Below are 20,431 nucleotides of genomic sequence, written 5' to 3' on the forward strand. Positions count from 1 at the left end.
ATGTTGAAAATCAAATTTTAATAGTAAAGCATCAACTTTGTTTGAATGCTATTGTTAAAGTGACTTTTTAACAATCCTAATGTTGGAGGAAGGGAACTCTAGAAGGTAAATTGGTTGTGTAAAAATGTATTGAGTGATGCAACAAAGTATTGCAAGCATACACCAATCTTAACACCTAACTTAACTATTTTGGGTTATGACTATAACTTCAATGCCAGGGCAGGTGGGTTTCACATGAAAAACCACTGTTACAAAAGAACAAGTCTTGTCTTTTGTATATTGAACAGAGTGAAACTGAATCAGCAGAATTTCAGCCTGAGTTTTGTAGTGTTCTTTTTTTATTTTATTTATTTTATTGAAAGCTCAGGACCCAAAAGCAGGACTCAGACGAGGACTCAAAGTTAAAACTGTTTATTTCACACACAAAGAGCAGAGTGGATTGAGTGTAGACAGAGATCTCACTGTGATGTCTGGTTTGGCAGGCAGTCTTGAGTTGCCACGGAGTCTAGGCGGGCAGGCAGGTTATCAGCGAACAAATACACATAAGAGTGTAAGTCCTGGCAGACGGTACACAAGGAGAAACGCAGGTTACCAGGATATTCAAAGACAAGGAAGCAACAGGACGAAGACTTGACCGTGTGTCTGTACCACTTAAGTTAACTGACGATCTGGGGAAGACTGGAGAGGAGAGCTGGGGTAAGATACTGCTCGAGATGGATGATTGGATCGCAGGTGTGCAGGAGGCTTGGTGGCAAGGGTTGATTGGTAGTTGGTTGCAGGGGATGGACATGAACTGATACACACACATACACAGAAACCAACAGGGGACACAAAGGACAACAGCTGGACACACTAGGGATGAGGGAGAGGTATAGCCGGACCATGAAAACCAAATACAGTCAATTAAAGCTGTTATAGCATGGCATAGCATACAGTATACATGGCGTCATTGTGCATAATGAGTACTTTTACTTTTGATACTTACAGATATTTTTCTGATAATATACATTTCCTTAATTGGGAACCTGGCTGGGTGGAGTTTTGGTGTAAATCTGCATGAACAAACGTGTATGTAGTGTACAGTGGGTAGATAAAGTTGAACACCAGACTTTATATCACAGTCGTGTTACAAATTTTAAGTTGAATGACAATCAGCAGTATTTGTCAGTTGTAAAATCAGCTGTCAGGCAGTCAAAACTTTGATCTGTGAGTTTTAAGAGCTACATGCCACTTTATAGTGCTGGTGGGGTTAATGCCATGTCTGTTTTAATACTGTAATTTTTATGCAACATTTTAATGTTGCTGATTCAGGCTAAGTAAAAAAAAAATGAATTAGAAAACGGAACGGGACAAGTTTTATTTCCATTTGATTTAATGCTGCAGATATTTGAAAAAATAAAGTTTTGCATAATAATATCATACTTCGCAGAATGCGATTGAGCTTCAGTGAAATGCTGGAATAAGCATTACAGAATTTGTGGTGTTGCCAACCAAACTGGAAAAGTGTTTAACTTAATCCTGAAACAAGTTCAAGTTGTTTTTGTGTGGAATATTTGGAATATGAGGTTTTAAGTGTAATTGTATCTCTGACCGAGTCTGTCTGAGGCTGTGATACAGCAGGTGAACAGTACTGTGTCCGCAGTGGAACCAAGTTTTTAAAGTGCTGTTCTTCAACCTTGTGTGCACGAAAATTAACCCTACTCAACTGTTCTGGCGCAGAACCCTAGACTGCTCTGTGGCTGCGGCTGTGATCACACCACACTGCATTCCTCAGGGTTGATGAATCAATAATTTGTTGTTATGTTGTACAAATCATGAGCCAGAGCAGTTGTAGAAACCAGCAGTTTTGGTGCTTGATCTGTTTTCTTAGTCTGAGGGCCACAATCTGATGATGAGATGCTTTTTTTTTTTCACCATCATACTCTGAATTTAGAAAAACGTGACAAATGACTTTTGTTCAGTTGCTGACATTTTAAACCAGCAACAACAGTGGCTGGAGAAGTATTGAGATCTTTCACTCGGGTAAAAGTAGTAACACCACAGTATAAAAATATAAGAATTACACTGGGGTCCCCAGTCTAATTCCCCAGGTTCTGATTTTGGACAACTTGTTTTGTTTATTTCAGCTATTTAACCCAAACATGATATTTTTGCTGCACTATTTTAATCATTTTTTGTGTGACACGGTTAAAAAGTCTCAAAGTTCAGTTATAGAATGGTACCAATACATGTAATAGCATTTATTAAAGAACATTATTACTATTTTTATGGTGCCGCAAATGTCATGCGAAACACCTCGTCAATCTTTGAATTGACCCTTCTTTTCTAAATGGCGACTAAATGCATGAAAACCATTACAATGAATATATATAAAAACTGAGTTAATTTCTTTCATACCAGTCCACATCAACGTGCTTTGTGAGGTCATAAAACAATATAACAAGTTACAAGTTAAACCATGTCTTAAGATGCACACAAACACACATAGTTGTTTTTGAAATAAAATAACAAATTTATACTCATTCATATTAATAATTTATGCTTGACTGAGTGCCTCATTTAAAACCGTGGTTGTATTTCTAGTATGGAAAGCAGTGCTCATTAAATTCTCATATCACACCCTTATATCCTCTTAAATTCAACTAAATTTGTTTATAGTGGTGAAAGACAGATTGCAGCATGACATGTAAAGTTTTTTTCCACGGACAGTTGCACAGCTTGCACTTCATCCTGCAATGTGAGAGCGGATATGTGTTTTCCCTGCATGGTTTCTTTACACCAACATATGTCAGCATCGAGCCATGTTGCCTTCAACGCAACCGCGTTTCAACTACGGTTTCACATAACGGAGAGGTGACGTCACATGTCAACACGACGCAAACGTCTTCGTCGTCGCCAATCAGCTTTGAGTTAGACAGACGCTTGTAAAGATGGCGACGGTGAGGCACAGAGGAGTGAAAACTGGACGCTTTACCGATATTAAACACCGTTGGTCCAGACATCATACCAATTGACATCGCAGAGGGAGCGAAAGTTAATCGATCCATTTGTCAGCCGCAGTACGCTGTTTGGTGCTGTATGGTGTCGCTGCGGGTCTGGTTGCTTTTGTTTTCGGTTAGTGTCGTTGCCTTGGACAGCTCATTAGCTTCGAGTTGGAAAGCCAATGCTAGCCCAGGGTTAGCTGTGTTGCTCCATCGGCTGCAGGGATCTTAGTGTACTGCATTCATGGATTGATAACCTGACCAGTGTTAACTCTGGACTGCATGCACCTATTTAAAGTTTTAATTTTTACGGAAACAGCGCCCATGACTCACTTGGATTAAAATACATTTGGAGGAACAAGGGGCACCGACTATCTGGCATTGCGACACTGTTTGGAAGCGGAGTGAGTTTGCCGTCATGTATTTTCTAACCGGCTGGCCTCGGAGGCTGCTTTGTCCGCTGAGGAGTGAAGAGGAGCCCTTTCACATCCAGCCCAGCTCCCAGAGGTTTTACTTCGCCGTCCTGTCGGAGACACAGCTCAGCATCTGGTTTAGTCGGGTAAGTTGCAGTTTCGGTTCAGTCATGCTCATGAACTCAGCTGTCCCGACAAAAACAGTGCGCGCAGTGCTACGCTCATTTTAGCTAGCATGAGCATGTTGCACACAATATACGCGATTAACCCTGCTTTACCAGCTATAATCGCCATCGTTTATTTTCAAACAAAATCTGCACTAACTTACGTAGCAATCTCCCTGCCTGTCCTTCATGTTTATTAAAAGGATAATTAATACATAAACATGGAGAGCAACAATGGAGTGGTTATTGAAGAGCGACCTGAAGGTATTTACCTTGACGCCTATTACTGTAGCTACGTAGATGACAGGTGGCATTGTTACGCATAATAACAGTTTGAGTATATCCGTATACGTGTGCCTTTCACGAAGGCTTAGCATTACAATGTGTCACTAAGTTGTATCTGAATGGCATTTCACGTGCGTAGTTCCCCCATTCACGACAAGGGCTTGGTGGCTTTTCATCCTCTCAGCCACAGGAACTGTTGTTCACCTGATGAATGCTTTATGCCAGACTAAGGGCAGCTTACACTTCCCCACTAAGGGGAAACTGGTTGAGTTTCTCCGGTACATTCAGTAGTTTTGGTAAAATTTTCAATTTTTATCACCCTGCCGAAAAAGGATCCACAAGTTCAAGGTTTAAATCATTATCCGCATGGGATTTCTAGTAGAGTTCAAAACATATACTCACTGACCGCATGTTGTGGTATGTCAGGCAGCAGCTCAACATTAATTCAAGATCTTTTAGACTGCCAGAGTAAAATGTTTAATGTAAACAATTATGTAATTAGATGCCTTTATTTTCCATTGTTCTTCCACAACAACATCAACATAAAGGAAAATGGCATAGTGACTTGAAAACAAAGTTGCTTTTCAACGACATCTTGTGTACTGATGGATTATATTTTCTCTAAATGGCCTCTGTGTAGTTGAAGGCCAATGTGGTTCTCTTTCTGTATTATGACGTTGTCTTCTACAGGAGGATAGCTTTTTACAGGTGATCTTGAGCCAAGGCCTTTATCAGTAGGATGTAAGTCATGAATTTAGCTATGACTTCACAAAAGAGGGTTCTGTGCCTAAACTGGTTCTCTTACTTAATTGTGAACCCTCTTTTTATCACTGTCATGTCCAAAACAGTGCAGGGTAATGTCATAAAAATGGCATCCGTGCTAGCTGAACAGAATCAGTGTGAGCAGTGAGGTGACATTTACGGTCAGACTTGGGAGGAAAATGTATAGAAATTAATAACAATACTGTCAGTCAGTTGTTTGTCAAATAGATGAATGCTTTACTGGCAATATTTTTCATTAGAGCAATGCAAATAATAAACATTTCTAAGAAAAGCCAGGTGTATGCTGGGAGGAGATGTACGAGGAAGCAATACTTTCCAGAACAGTGGAACAAGTCATTAACAAGTTGACAAAAAGTTGAAAAAGTACCCTACGAATACTGTAAAAAGTGATGAACAGTCCAGTACAGAAAATGATTTTGACTTTTTGTAGTAGGATATAGACTCTCAACTGACCCGGACATTGAGGCAATGTGTGAGATAGTGGCAGCTACTACAGATTCTATTTTCACCATTTTCTATATGTATTTATTTGCTCACAAGATATTTTAACTTCCAGACAAAAATGTTCTCTGCCTGTGTGGCTGTCATGCCATTTATTACCAAGGCACTCAAGTACCTAGTTAAGTCATAGTTCAACTTTAAATTTTGTGAAAATACAGAATGGCTCATGAAATGTTTGGTGATTCCCCATTCAGGACTGTTTCCAGTGCCAGCACCAGCAGTTGATATAGTAGAAAAGTCCTATGTAATTCCAAGTATAGCCCCTCTGTGCTGTGAGCACTGTGAACTGTACATTCCTGTCCACATTTGTTTGAATACATCAGATTTTGCCATGCTGATATGGGGAGGAGCTATTTGATTTGATAACTTGCAGTTAAGCGCATTGTTTATAGCAGTGTTCTGTGTTCCACGCAGCTTGTATATTATTGAGTTGTAGCAACAATGCACAAGGGTCACTGTTGATTTCCTGAGGCCCACACAGGATGTGACCATGTTTCCCTTCCCCTCTTTCTTAAGAACTTTGCCTGCTTGTGAGTATCAGTGAGGCGTCCAGAAAAAGGACCTTGTCAGGAATGTCCATTGGAGCAACTTCTACCCCTTGACATGCACATTTCACATCTTTTATAAACATTATGTAATGTCACTTCATCTAGCCCAACTCTACACACAGGGATATAGTGGAGGCTTTTGTTTACTCAATTTTCTCAAGTACTGTAATTTGTAAATACATTTCTTAAAGCAAACCCATACAGCAACTTGTCATTGCTGAGTGAAATGATGAAAATAATTTATACTATAAAAGTCTCTTAACAGAAATATTTATCTAATTTGAAAATGTATCCTAAAGGCTAAGAAAATTATATTTCTGTCTGTCTTGGTTCATATCATAGCATGATTTAGTGTATCGACATAGATATTATGTTCTGCTGCAAGTTTCCCCTCATCAACACTTCAGCATATAACTCAGGTTATTTGGTGAATCAAGGTGATTGTAATTTCTGCCATTTTCCCTCCCAGCTTTCTTGCCGCTGTTCCTCTCAGCCATCATTTTGCCACCAGGTCTTTTCTCTTTAATGCCATCTCTCCTCGGCCAGTGCAACCTGAGCCCGCATAGTTAATTTAAGGCACTATTACTTAATCCGTGTAGCACAGTAGCTTAGCCTTGTAGTTGTTCTGTTCTGTCACCCTGCCACAATTGAATGGGAGGGGGGATACTGCGCAGGATGTCAAGAAATAGAGGGATGGATGGTGTTTTATTGGTGTGGCGGCGCTGTTATGCAACAGTGGCTCTTGGTGCCTTCCAAAAATGAGCAGCATTGTGTATATATCTGCACATATGGTTGTGCACGCAGTTGTGCGTGTAATCCTCTATGCTCCCCTGGGATTTCTTCAGTTACACCAACTAACTATGTAATTGTGGTGGAGCATGGGAAGTGGCAATGCAGGGGAACTACATGAGCTCGAGTCACTGCTACCTACAAACCATTTCAGTTTTAGCTCAGTTAAAATAATGTATACTGGTTGTTTATTTCGGATGTTGTCATGCAAACGCAGGTCATTCTGGGCCAGTTTTTTCTGTTGGCAGGTCTGCCTGTGTGTTAGTGGGCAGTACACCTGCCTGCCTGCAGGGCTGGGTGATGCAGTGAGTGACTTTTCAAAACTTACAATTTTGAACAATATCTTGAAAAGTACAATAACCAGAGTTATTGCTAGATGATTTGACAGAATCCTTACATTAATAAGCAAAACTATTTTCCTGATTATTTCTTTTGCTCTTTATATTTAATATATAATTGCTCTTTATATTTAATGCAGATCAAGTTTGATGTATTTGTATCTGCATTGACTGATCCAAACATCCTTAGTAACTGTCAGCAAGCATTGGTTTCAACTTTGAAGGATTAATTGTATAAATGACAAATTAACATTGTGGAAGAAAGTACTGATACAAAGGAGAGAATGTGAGTGTTTTTTCAGGTAGAGGGCAATGACCAAGGAAGCCAGTACAGTTAACTATTAGTGCAGCTGCAGAGAAGCGTTGAGTGGTTTTGTAATATGTAATCCATAAACAAATGTATTATCTAAATTAATTGTTGTACCAGAAGACCTTTGTGTGTAAATATTTACAATTTTTCATTAGCGTTTATTATGCCAAACAATAAAGCAACTGCATTATTTTTAGCTGATGATATTTTCCGAGTGCATTGCCCAGTGAAGCATCTCACCCGGCATTCTGATATAGGATTAAACTCTTTACTCCTCTGTATGTAAGATTAGGGCAGCAATTTCTAAAGAGTTTGTCAGATGTAGAAGTAAACATCAAATTAATGGTAATACTCAAGACTTTAACCTCATTTATATGTGGTTACATTGAGCTGTCATAATTTTGAACTGTTAATTCAATAATAACAGTTATGTTTCCATCTCCCGTTCCCAAATATAATCATAGAGGCTGCCTCTGGTGTGATTTTTTTAAATTTTTTTTTCCTTTAACTTACAGAACAACTAATGAGTTTGTTCTGATTGTAATCTGATGTTATTGCAACTCCTAACGAGGACAGAGGTTTCCTTCTCTGTTTCCCACTGAGCAAGCTTCAGCAGTACAGGTATCGTTGGCATTATTAAGATTTCATGCTACGAAAGGGACACTGTAGGGTGGAAATTCTTAAAACCTGCTCTCTTGTTACCGTGACTGGGTACGAGGTCTAATGTTGCATAGCTGGAATTACGCAAGATAGTTCTCTGCTTTTTTTCACCTGACCTAACCATTCAGTGTACAGTGTCCTGGTTTTCCTGAAATGTCAAAGACTATTACTTGTCTAACTGAAAACAGAATTAGCTGTCTTACTTTAAAAAATGCAGAGCCACCATATACTTTTGATGCTGCAGTTCCTAATTTCTTACTTCCTGTTCCTGTGTCTGGAAGGATAGAGGATCAACTGATTCAAAACAGCTTACCAGAATTGTAGCACCACAAGCTAAAAAACATGTTTACCAGTCTCACTGGCAATGCTACTTGCTAAAAAAAATAAATTAGCGGTCATACAACTCTTCTAGTTACATTTACAGTTTGACTCACTATTAGGTGATTCATCTTCATTAATAATCTGTGCTATTAAAATTGCAATAAGTAAAACCAGAAAGGTTTATAAAATGCATGAATTATAAATTATCTGCAGGGGGATCCAACTGGTTGTTGAATAATCCCAATGACTCAAGAATAGGCTTTGCCAGGTGTTGAGGTTTCTGGTGCTCCATTATCAGTGCTCCTCTTCAACAGCTGTTTCAACACCTGCTGAGGTTACTTAGTAAGTCCCATTTGACTGCAGAGAAACATACCATAGTCACTGTTCGTAGTGTTATATTAGGAGATTGGAACTGGTAGTGATTGTTCTGCGATCAAGACAAATATCTACCATAGTGATTCAGGGGTAGAGGAAAATTAAGGGCAACACCCTCAGGCAAAGTCAGTCTGTGTATGCCTATTCATCTATCTGTCTGTGTTGAATGGAAACAGTAGCCTGAACATGCTTTTGTTTGCTTGGCTGAAAGATATTTTGAAGATTAAATGAGCCACACAAGGTAAGAATTTGCAGGTATCATAGCCATCCCATTCTTTCAGGACAGAATCTTATCTGTATTGCTTCTTTGCAAAAGAACCAACATTTGAGGAAATGAAATGAGTGGCAACAAATCCCCTTCCAGCACACTAGTTGACAAATGCAGATCACTGCCAATCAGCACTGAAAATGTTATCGTGCTTTCTACATGTTAAAAATATAATATAATAATAAATACAAGATTTTTTTCATCAATGGTGGTGTGTTGCTGTGTCCAGAATTTCTGTTTAGTTACTTACAGATTGCTCCAGCAGTCTCATCATTAGAGCAATTAAAAGTCAGTTGGTTTTAGTTGTATATTTTGGTTTTAGTTAAAATGATAGTTTAAAGTGAGAGCCTAAAAAAACAGCCATCACAATTTGCTAGAAACCAAACTAATGTCAATGTGAGACAAAAACACAAGGGCTTGTCTGATTTATAAATCTGTGTTTTAGCCATGCAGTCTTTTCTCACATCTAAGCTGGATTATTAAACTGCTGTCATAAATAATCACACTTACATTCAAATATAACTATTTGTGGGTGATGTGGCCACACTTTTATATCAATCTTCAGACATTTTTGGCAGTAACACTATGTTTTCTATTGTAGACAGGGCTTTTTCTGTTTGGGTTTGGTTATCATATGTTGCACTCTGATGCCTGTGACCTGCAGGATGTTTAACATGCTCATTTTCTTTCCCATATCCCTATTCCCCACCCACAGCCCAGTGTTTTGATAGTCAGCTATATTGAGTCTGCAAAGGCGGCGGCCCAGTTTGGCTTCTACCAGAAGGCAGAATGGAAACCAGACGACTCCATGATAGCTGTGGCGGTAAGTACACCACTCCACCATCTCATCTCATATATGCAGTTTGATTGATGTCTTGTACCATGTCCTGTACAAAACTGAATTACTTGAAAACCCCTTACAAAAGTAGTATACTGGAGATTTGACTGCCATTCTCTGGAATTTAAAAAGAGTGTGACTTTGTTGTATCAACGTTCACTGAAGTGCTGACACAGAAATTCTATCCTCAAATGTTACAAATCAGTAGAGATTCAACATTATATCATGATTAAACCATCAACACCAACCAACAACGCTATGATTATGTTTCATGTAATGATAATACTAATGTTAGATGATTTTCAAAATTGCCTTTATCAGATGCCCCATTTATTTTGCCAGTAACAGTCAATTATATTAGTACAACACTATTTTTTGTCAAGTCAAATTCATGATTGATAAAATAATTACATTAAATACTGCACCCATGGGTAGTTGTGCAAATTTCCGCCTGTGAGCACCTTAAACTGTGGTGTACCATCATAACTGTTAAAATTGATGACAGCTATTGTTTTTGTAATCCTACCCACACCCATACAGTCTTCAGGTGTTGCACTCATCTAAGGGCTCCGACAAACTAATAAGCCATTGGTCAGTTGTCAGGTGCTGTCCGGCTATGTGTGGTAGACTGTAATCACCTCTTAAGCTTTGTTTATACTCGCACGAGACACCATGGCGCATACCTCCACAAGGGTGCGAGCATGCTCAGAGGTGTTTATGCTTAATGTGCTGTCCGTTGCAATATTCTCCAACACGCCAGGGGGCATACAAGCAAAATATCATGTGAATAAGCAAGAAGTCAACAAGTGTTATCGGAAGAATGTCATTATCCAATATGGCTATCCCTCATACTTTTCCACACTTTCCTACAAAAAAATAATTTAGCCAGTGTGGTGGTGATCTCTCTCCATGAACTGAGAGTCATTTAGTTGTCCCTGTGGTCTCTCAAAAAAGGGTGGTAGAAGTGTTTGCCGAGGCGAACCTGCTCGGCCAGTCTACCTTTTGGCGTCCATGTTGAAATGAAAGTGCACCGTGCTCCTGGGGTGCCTAGTTACAAGAAGACAGAGGTGCTTGATCAAGCACCGCGACAGCTTGCGGCTCTACGCAAAAGGCACAATGACTGTCTTACCTGTTTGGTTTTATTTCCACTTTCTGTGACCGTAATTCTCTCAATCACTTTGTTACCACTTTGATTTAATACATTGATCGATCACTGACAGTAGGATTTTATCTGGATCGTTCTGTCGCAGAACACCTCAGAAGCAGCTTTCTTGTAACTGTAGTGCATCACAGTAGAATGAGCAAGTGGTAGAAAGAGAAAAACGAAAGTGTTGCACTGTTCTAAACAGCATAGTTTGTCTTATTTTTGTGAGAGCGGAACTGAAACACACTCCCTGAGCTCTTTACATCATGTTACAGCTTCACTTTCAATCACACACACAGTGAGCAACGGTGTGACATTAGTGTGAAGTTAGAATCTTTAGGTGCTACAAAATAACTGTACAGGTAATGGAAAGTAAAGGAAAATAATATTTTAGGGAAAAAGATGAGACAATTGTAACTGATTCACCATGAATAATCTTGAAAATGATTTCTTGGCACTTGCTGTGTGTTCAGTATATATTCAGTACATGTGGTCATTGAAGGACCAATCAAAAGTGTTTCATTAACTTAACTCCAGGTTTTTCCCTCAATCATCATCATTTATGATTTCTGCATCGATGTACTGCAGGTTTCAGTTGTGTAAGAATAGGAATATATGTGTGTACATGTATGATTCCTGAGGCTAGACATGCTTTGACCTGGATGGTCATCACTTCAGGTGTGCATCTTGCAGAAGGCCGCAAGTAGCTCCAGGCTTAATGCTGCTGGAATGTATTGGCCACATACAAAACAATTTAAGATCCACATGTGGTGCTTTAGGTTAACACTGCAGTATTTGTAGTGTAAGTGTACTACTGGCTGTTTAAGTTACTGTCAGTTAAAATTCAACAATGGACTCCTCCAGATACAAGAAAACGTGGAAGACCAAAAATGACACAGTGCAGAACTGTGACAGACAAGCTAGTCAAGATGAGCTTAACTTGGGGGAGGCTCAACATGCTGCCAAGGATAAGGAATGATGGAGGAAGCTAATTGTCTCCTTATTTCCTACAGGGGACGACAAGGATTCAAATTAAAATAAAAGGTTCAACAGTAACATCCTGAAATTGCCTAATCGCAGTAATTTGTCTGTAGTAGATAAATAAATAAAGGCCATTCATGAACAGGCCTTCAGTTACACTTTGCTCCCTATCTGACGTATTGTCATGCTTTGTCCTGTGCTGATCTCTGTACTTTCTGTCTGACTGAGTCAATCAACTCAAAGTGAAACAGTAGTTCTCTATCAGACAGGCTGTTGTTGTTGATGTGGTTTATTGATCACAGATGTTTACGTTTAAGCTCTGTGCTATCACAGTGGCTAGAGAACCTCTTTTGGTCTATTAATTGGGTATAAGATGGACGTCAATCACCTTTGCCCTTGAACCCTGACCTCATTCTTAACAATTTAGGCTTGTCGGTGAGCTCTATACTGGGAACAGAGTACAGCCGTCAAAAAGTATCTAGCTACCTCAGCTCCTTTGGAAGATGAACAGATGCCTCATTTTTGTGTGTTTTGCTAATCAATACAAATATACCCAAATACTGAACCTGATGGGGGGAGGATACACAACCTATCTGTTTTCTGTTCAAATAATCATGAAATATCTCCCCCAGGATTTTACTTCTTGTCATTATAGCCCTAACTTAGGTAAACTCTTGAGAAAAACCCACAACCAAAACAGTATGCAAATTATCAGCCCACAAAGCTTAAAAGACGTGATTTTAAAAATTCATACTCATTGCCATGGAGATGAAATGACTATGTTCTTGCCAGCATGTTTCTGTATGTAAGCCCACACAAGCTTACTGATGTTAGTTTCGCCAAATCTTTCCTCCACTGTCACGCCTCCAGTCGGATCATCAAATATTTTGCAGTTCAGTTCCCTGACCATATCTATTATCCATGAAAATCTATAACATGAAATTTAGATAGTATTGTTCATGATCAAGTTAACGTATGCCTATTGTAAAATAAGCATTATTATCATTTTCATTCAGCTGTCAGTTTTTATGCCTTTTTTTCTGCACAGTACAGGTAGAAAATCAACATACCTACATTGTTTTTAAAGCACAGCTATTTGTGGTATATATTGACAGCTGCACTGTCCTCGTTGTCTCCACTATTTACACCACCGGTTCTAAGTATAAAACTCTGAATTATTTGCACAAATAGTGGCCTTGTTCAGAGAGAGACAGCAGGTTTTGAGACCCTCAGGGAGCAGAGTGTCCATCATGGCTGGATTTATTGAGTTGTTGTTATTTTCAGGATTGGAATGTAAGTCGCTCTTATAAAGTGTAATCCCCGGTAATTAGCCCTGTCTGTGTTGAACTAATGTCTTGATAAAAACTGAGTTCAGAGAAGGAACAGACGGATGCTGCATCTGCTGTGTCATGTTGAAGCAGACAAAGAAGTCTGAGCAGTGGTAGTGTAATCAGATTGTTTATCTTAGGATCTTCATGTAAATAAACACATAGCTTATAAGGATAAGCGTGTGATAGGAGCACTAATTCAGCTGGTCGGTGTTGCTTGTGGTCTCATGCCTTTGTTTGACGGAAGATGTTTCTTGCAATGATTATCATCTAGTTTCAGTGTTTTCAACGCAAAAAAACAACAATAAAAACAGCACAGCAGGGATTATATGAGAAAGAGCACTTGATAATAAACTAGATGTATAGTGATGTAATACAATGAAAAGCACCACACTCCACCTTTGCAAATTTGGGACAACTGAACTTCACAATGCATCGTACTCTGACATTTTCTGTTCTTGTTACCATTATTCATCATGATTTTTAGGTGAGCACTCTGCAGCTAAGGTAACTGTGTGAAGGAATTGTCTTGTTGAGTAATCTCACATAAGGCAAGTGTCCGAGTCAGCACATGACACAATCGGCTTCCAAAGGCCATGTGATCAGCAACACATAGGACGACCACTAAGACCCAGAACAGAAGTAGACAGCATCAAATGATTCATTAGAATCATTAGTGCCCACTGGATAAATGTGCTGCTTTGTGTTTGTGTGTGCTTTTATACATGCTGGGATATAAAAGTGTTTGCAATTAAACATTGGAAAGTTTATTAACTGTTTTCAACTCATTTTAACCAAACTACAACCGTACTTAGGATGTGCTTGGTCAGAGTTTCTCATACATACACTTGGATATTTAGCACATGGCCGCTTTATACTAAAACAAAACAACACATTGATTTAAGTGATTTAAAAACAGGGCTGTAAATGAATTGTTCACTTTAGTATTTCCCTCATTTTTTATTTTATGTTTCATCAAATACCTTAGTCCAGCTAATCCTTATTTGTTTTGTAAACAATGCCAGGAAATACTGTCAAGGACACAAGAGGCTGTTTAGAAGTCAGTGTGGCAGAGGGCAGTGCATGTTTCTCCCAAAACACTACCACTTCTCCTTGAAGCCATTCTGCTGAACATATTGTATCAGGTGGTAAAAGGGGCTACAGCAACACACACACACACACACACACACACACACACACACAGTGGTTTATTGTCAAATTGAGTGTTATAGAGTTTGAAGCAGAAGTTTAATCTTTCCTAACAGAGAGAAGTGTAGGAAATATATTTATACCTTGATCAGAAGTGTCTTAAAAAGTCCAGAAATTAAGACCGTTTGAAAACTAGATTGTCTCTGAAAATGTCTCCATTGTTTTTCTGAGGTCTGTAATGGTGTCATGTAAATGCGTTAACTCCCAGTTCATGTCAACAAAGAAATGGCAGAATGATTTAAAATGGTGAAGACATAACATAAGTTATTAGAAAAAATTGGCACGATGACCTCTTGGTGTCCGTCCGTGCCCCCCCCCCTTCCTTTCATCCCTACCTCTTTTAGTGAAGCCAAAGTACACATGAATGAATGCTGTGAATGTGTCTGGGAAAACAGTAAGTCAGGCTCAGTCTCAGGCCCACCCTGAGCCAAACACAACAGTGAACAGGTGGAGGAGTTAAAAATACCAGGGAACACTTGTTTACTCCACAAACACAGAGTTTGATTCTGACTTATGACTGGTGAAAAGTATGAACTGTCAATGTGGGGAGCTGTTCCGCTGTGATGTCTGTTCCGCAACAAATCCTTCTTCAATGCCAAACAAGGTTGCAGCCTAAATGTGAGCTGCAGCTCTAATTGTAATTAAAGTATTTATTGTAATTAATTGTAATTATACTCTCATTATCCTTTAGTCCTTGAGTATGAACTCAACTTTAATCATTTAATTGAATCAAATTTGATATGCCCAACCCTTTGGGGGATGTTTTTGTTTTGTGTCTTTTTGTACTTACTTTTCTTCAGGTTTATTCTTTTTTCCCTTTGCACTTTCAAACAGGAAATGTTTTGTATCTGAAGTTTAAAATGTAATGTTGTAGACCAAGCATTCACTCCAGTCATGTTTTTTGCAGTCTGTTAGTTTTTCGTCTATCTGCTAAGAAAACTGTAGAAAGAGAGGACTTCCAGTGAATGAAAAAACTAACACTGTATTCTACTGAAAGAACTACTAAGAAACAACATTTGATGGCTATGCTTGAAATAGTGAGTCTGTGTCATCTTTTGCACCCAAGAAATGACAGTGGCTTCAGTGAGGCAACAGCAGCAGAGGCTGTTGTCTAATCAAAAAGTATTGCCACAAAGTTGGTTAAGATCATGGAAAACTAAAAGCTCTCAGTCCACAGCAGGCATGCCCATAACTTCTACTGTGGTGGCAAATAAACCAGCTGAATCTGAAACTGGTCCTATTGTCTAAGTGCTCAGTTTGAAAAAAGTTGCCATTAGATTTGTGGAGCAGACCAGTCAGCCTGTCACACAATTGCTCTCAATCAACATGAAGTCAGTAATGTTAACCAAACAACAAGTGTTTGTGATGCCCTACAGCCTTTCACATATGATGTTTACTCCATAAATGCTCTGGCAGTTTTAAATGTTGAAAAGAATCCTGAATTGTTCTGTCCAAGCACACAGAAGGTTATGATCACATATACATGGCTTATGCTATTTGTTCTTGACTAGCTGCCTATTTTTTTTTTATTCCAAGAAGCCATAACTTTTCTCACCCCCATTAGCATTGTAGTTTAATTATAGGGTGAGGAGACTTGGAGAAGTCAGGGACTGCAGAACACTAAAGGCCAGCGTTGCCCAGGCAGTAGTCCTCAGTTCAACTACCAGCTGTTTCCCAGATGTTTGGCTGCTCACACACCTTGCAGACCTTAAGGCTAAAGTAATCACCCTACTAAACCATGGCTAAGACTATCTTTAGTTTGTATGAGGCCAAGAGTGCGAGAGAAACAGCTAAAGCAATTGACAGAGTGAGAGGGATGGACTTTTTTGTGTGTGGCAGGAGTCAAGAAAAGGATGAAAGTTCTTCAAACGGGAAATACTTTTTAGCATTTAGCTCCTCTTGTGTGTGTTTTGGGATCTGTCTGAGGCCAAAATGTTCCCTCTCTGTTTTTAGACTCACTCAGCAGCACGCAGGAAAGTGTTTTCACCAAGGATTTTTTTGGTGACCAAGAATTGGGCGAATTTTTCTATGGCACAGACGTAGTTCCACGTACACACAAGTACATATTTTCTTACGTAAATATAAGCATTTTAAGTAAAAAGAATAATAAACTAAAGTATACAAATATTTTACTGGTATTTTTGCTTGTACTTAGCTATTGTTCAGCAGGAGTCAACAGGGTGAAAGAATGTTTAAAAATGAGGAGCAGATTCCTAAAATTTCACAGTCAACATTTTCTGTTTTTGTAAACAAATGCAACCCACATCTCTATTACATACACACACACACTCAGGACATGGATGCAATAACAGCACACATGAGCTCTGCAATAAACATAAATTTGTCGAGACTGCATCAGAGAAGTGTTTACTTGTTACTTTGTTTTGTGGCTGTACTGGATTAGGTGTTCCTTTTACTGACTTCTCCTTGATCACACAAAGCTGGTAAAGTCTGTCTTGTTGGAAAGGGACAGTAATGTTTTTAAGTTTGATTTTAAGTTTCTGTGCTTTTTAAATAAATGTTCAGGTCTAAACTCCAATTTATGTATTACTGCTATTCTATGCTGTGTTTTTCCTGTACTCTGATTTAATTTACTTTGGCCATACTGTTCTGCTCCTGATGACATACCAGTTTACCCACGATTTAGCTATCTGTTGCACATAATTTCTTTCCTGTTGGGAAAGATACAGCATGACTCGGAAATAATGGCATACTAGTGAGTGATTTGTCTGTTGCTTTCCTCCCCACTCCTGTAATCAACTCTAAAGAAGAATAAGCTGATTAACTTGTGGAGAGATGGATCAGATGTCTTTAGTCTTCTCTCGCTTCAGTCAGTACTGCCTGACAGCTGTGTGCTATCAAGCCACTTTCAAAAACTGTGTAAACTGTAGTTACACATCAGATGCACACGTGTGTCTGCCATTGGATGCTTGTGCACTACTTGTTTACGATCCATGCTGGTAGCTACTGTTCCACGGCAAAACGCATCTGACTTATGTTCAGTTAGGAAATTTGTATGCATTTCTATTCAGTATGTGTTTCAATGTCAGCCATGTTGTTTAATAGTGCACTTAATTTAAGGGAACCACTGCAGATATCCACAAGCCTGTGTGTGTGGACCTCTGGAGCTTGTTTAAACATGCAGAAGAGAGCCCTCAGTTCACTATTACATGGTGCACAGTTTTCTGCTGACTTGCCACTTTCTCTGCAAAAACCACCGTCTTTCATTCTACTTGCAAGCCTGAACTAGAGCAGCTAACAGTCAGCTTTTTCCTCTTCATTTCTGTTTGTTTGTGTTTTTTACAGCAGCATTAAGTCCATCCTTTGATGTCCCCCATTTTCAAATGTAGCATCAAATCGTAATAGTTGGTTTAAATAGTGTAGTGTAAAATAAATAAATAGTGTAAAAGTGCCAACTGAAGAAGAGGAAGTGTTACATCACAAGAGCTAAAGCCCCGTCCTGAGTCCTATAATTACAAAGTTTCATCTGCTGCAAAAACCTGGTTATTCTGAAACCCACGTTTACATGCATTTGGTCAATAGTCAGATTTCTACCCTACTCCTCACCTTCATTTTTAACCAAGGCTGACATATTTTAAATAAATTAATTGAATGTTTTTTAGTCAGTCTTTGGACTAATGGCGTAGTGAGAGGACAGGCCGCTGTACTAAGATGTTTTCTTCAATGTGTCTTAATTTTACCTTCTGTTTAGTTGTAATCAGACTTGTATTTAATTATTTTAGATTAATATACTCATGGACCAGAAATGATATTTCCTTCTGTCCTACTGTTCTGCTGCCAAAGCAATGCTTTCTCTGTTCTGGGTCGTTGCTTATGTTTTGCACATGTACTCTTGTAAAAACCTTGTTTAGAAACCTAGACTCAAGCGTATACACGGCCAAGAAATCATCTAGCTGTGTTAGCCAGGTTTCATTTAATCCCTCACTTAGACTAATGAAGGAAACCAGGTTTTATTGACTGTATGATGTTTCAAAAATCAGGTCACTATGATTTTAGTATACAATTCCCATTGAGCAGTTGTTTTCTAATGTTGCCACTATGAGGAGGAAACAGAGTAGGCCTGTCATATTGTGTACCGGCTCTTGACAAATCAGTGAATTAGCCACTTCTATATATGTTTTATAGAGAGTATGTTTTGTAGAGCAGGAACTGATTAGCCTCGCGTCCTGTATCTGCAGTGGAAACTGATCTGGTCCTGGCATCACTCATTTGTAGATGCATCCTATAGGCTATTTTGAAAGACTCCTGAGAGAACCAAAGGCTGGTTCAGGAGCTGCAGCATTTTTTTGCTGCTCCCATTTGGACATAAAAAGAACGCTTTTTTAACTTCCCCCACCCTGAGCCACTGGGTGCATTTTGTCTTTCGAACCTTAGTGTCTACAAGTTTATTAGGCTTTAGTTGACAATGACCCCTCCCTCTTCCTGTATCATTATCTCTGCATGTGTGAATGTACCAAGAGTCCCCAGTGACATAGGACACATCTCCTTTGTGGCTTTCTCTCTTTATGTCCCTTTTATCACAGTTTTTCACGTATCTGACAAGATGAGTTGAAGTAAACCTAATCATAGTCCTATGAAAAGATGAATGGGTGGGTGAATGCTTTCATATATGTAGTGTGATCAAACTAAAGATGAAAGGGATAAGATGTTGAGAGTGGGAGACGCTGCTGAAATTTGTCCTCGGTTGCCAAATAGTTTTCCTGCCCCCCCCCCCTCCAATCTTTGATACTTCACTGACACTCCCTGCCTCCTGTCATGTATGTGCTTTTGAAGTACAGTAGCTGGCTAATCACTCTCACGTTTCCTTTCTCAGCTCACATGCCCCCCCTCTGGGAAAGAAGCCTTTTTTGAATTTGTGAATATGTGGGTTCATTGTGGGGCTCCTGGGATTGAAGACATTGACAGGACTTCAGAGTTACAATGTGAACTTTCTTTCCTTCTTATAACTGGATACATGCAATATACAATATTTATGCTGGCCTATGCATTATGTGTGCATTGTGCTTAATTTCTGTTGTAAATGCTGAAAATCTTCAATTAAACAGTGGTGGGAAGTAACTCTGCAAATGTATACAATAATATATGTATATATTATATGTAGTATTCCCTATTTATTGATATTTACTCATACTTCTATTACTGCTGTGCAGTATCCACCGTCTAATAATCTGGTTAATCTGCTACACTTAACTTGACAGTACTCATTATTGCACTATTACTTATTACTTATATTATTACATTGTATTATACCGTATATACTTATCAACCTCTAAATCCACTTTGGTACTTATTTTAGCTTTTATACTTATATCCGCTTTGTACTTAATTTATCTTACCTGTCAGTCTTTATCTTACCCTATTCCTTCTATTCTCAAGTGTGCATTGACGTGATAGTGAGCAGCTGTAACGTACTGTACTGTACTTAAGTAAAATTTTGGGATACTTGTACTTTACTTGAGTATACCCATTTGATGTTTATACTTCTGCTTCACTACATTTCACCGTTAAATATTGTACTTTTTACTGCACTACATTTTTTTGAGATATATAGTTACTAGTTACTTTTCAGATTAGGATTTTACATGATAAAACACAACACATTGTTAAGATTAAACCAGTAGTCCCCAACTGCTTGACTTGTAACAACTAATAAAAACAGTGTCTGGTTGGATGTCTGAGTTGTTAACAGTTCTACTGTTGAGAGATTTCCCCTATAAACTTCTCAGGTGGTTTTATTTAAACAGTAATTAAAACATTAACAGTTTGAGACCCAAAGAGGTAAAATTATCCAGTATTTCATAAAAAAGCAAAGATGGAAAAAATGAAAACAGATTTGTGTAGCAGAACCTTGTTTTTTCTTCTTTCATCTCCCATTAATCATCTCATGACCCCTTAGATTTATCTGGTAATGCTTAGGAGGGGCTTGACCCCCAGGTGGGGGGTATCCAAACTACATGCCATCTTGGACAGTGTCTCCCACCCGCTCCATGACGTGCTGGTCAAGCAAAGGAGCACCTTCAGCGGAAGACTCATCCCACCAAAAAGCACCACAGAGCGCCATAGGAAGCCTGTGGCCATCAGACTCTTTAACTCCTCCCTCTAAGGGTTAGTCTGTTTGACCCTAGGTCACTAAACTGGACATTGAGCATTACATCTCCGCCATAATTAATAATA

General features: G+C 38.9%; 1 protein-coding gene across 2 annotated transcripts in view; it reads left to right on the plus strand.

Annotated features, from left to right (window-relative positions):
* Positions 1–2,878: 2,878 nt before the first annotated feature.
* ric1 (RIC1 homolog, RAB6A GEF complex partner 1) overlaps positions 2,879–20,431 on the plus strand; it is a 41,728-nt gene continuing 24,175 nt past the window's right edge. For both annotated transcript variants that reach the window (XM_044173120.1, XM_044173121.1), the window contains exons 1-2: positions 2,879–3,540; positions 9,452–9,559. In XM_044173120.1, the coding sequence (XP_044029055.1) occupies positions 3,400–3,540; positions 9,452–9,559 (249 nt within the window). In that variant the 5' untranslated portion in view covers positions 2,879–3,399. The remainder of the gene's footprint in view (positions 3,541–9,451; positions 9,560–20,431) is intronic.

This window comes from Siniperca chuatsi, linkage group LG18 (genome assembly GCF_020085105.1).
Source record: "Siniperca chuatsi isolate FFG_IHB_CAS linkage group LG18, ASM2008510v1, whole genome shotgun sequence".
Classification (NCBI taxonomy): Eukaryota; Metazoa; Chordata; class Actinopteri; order Centrarchiformes; family Sinipercidae; genus Siniperca; species Siniperca chuatsi.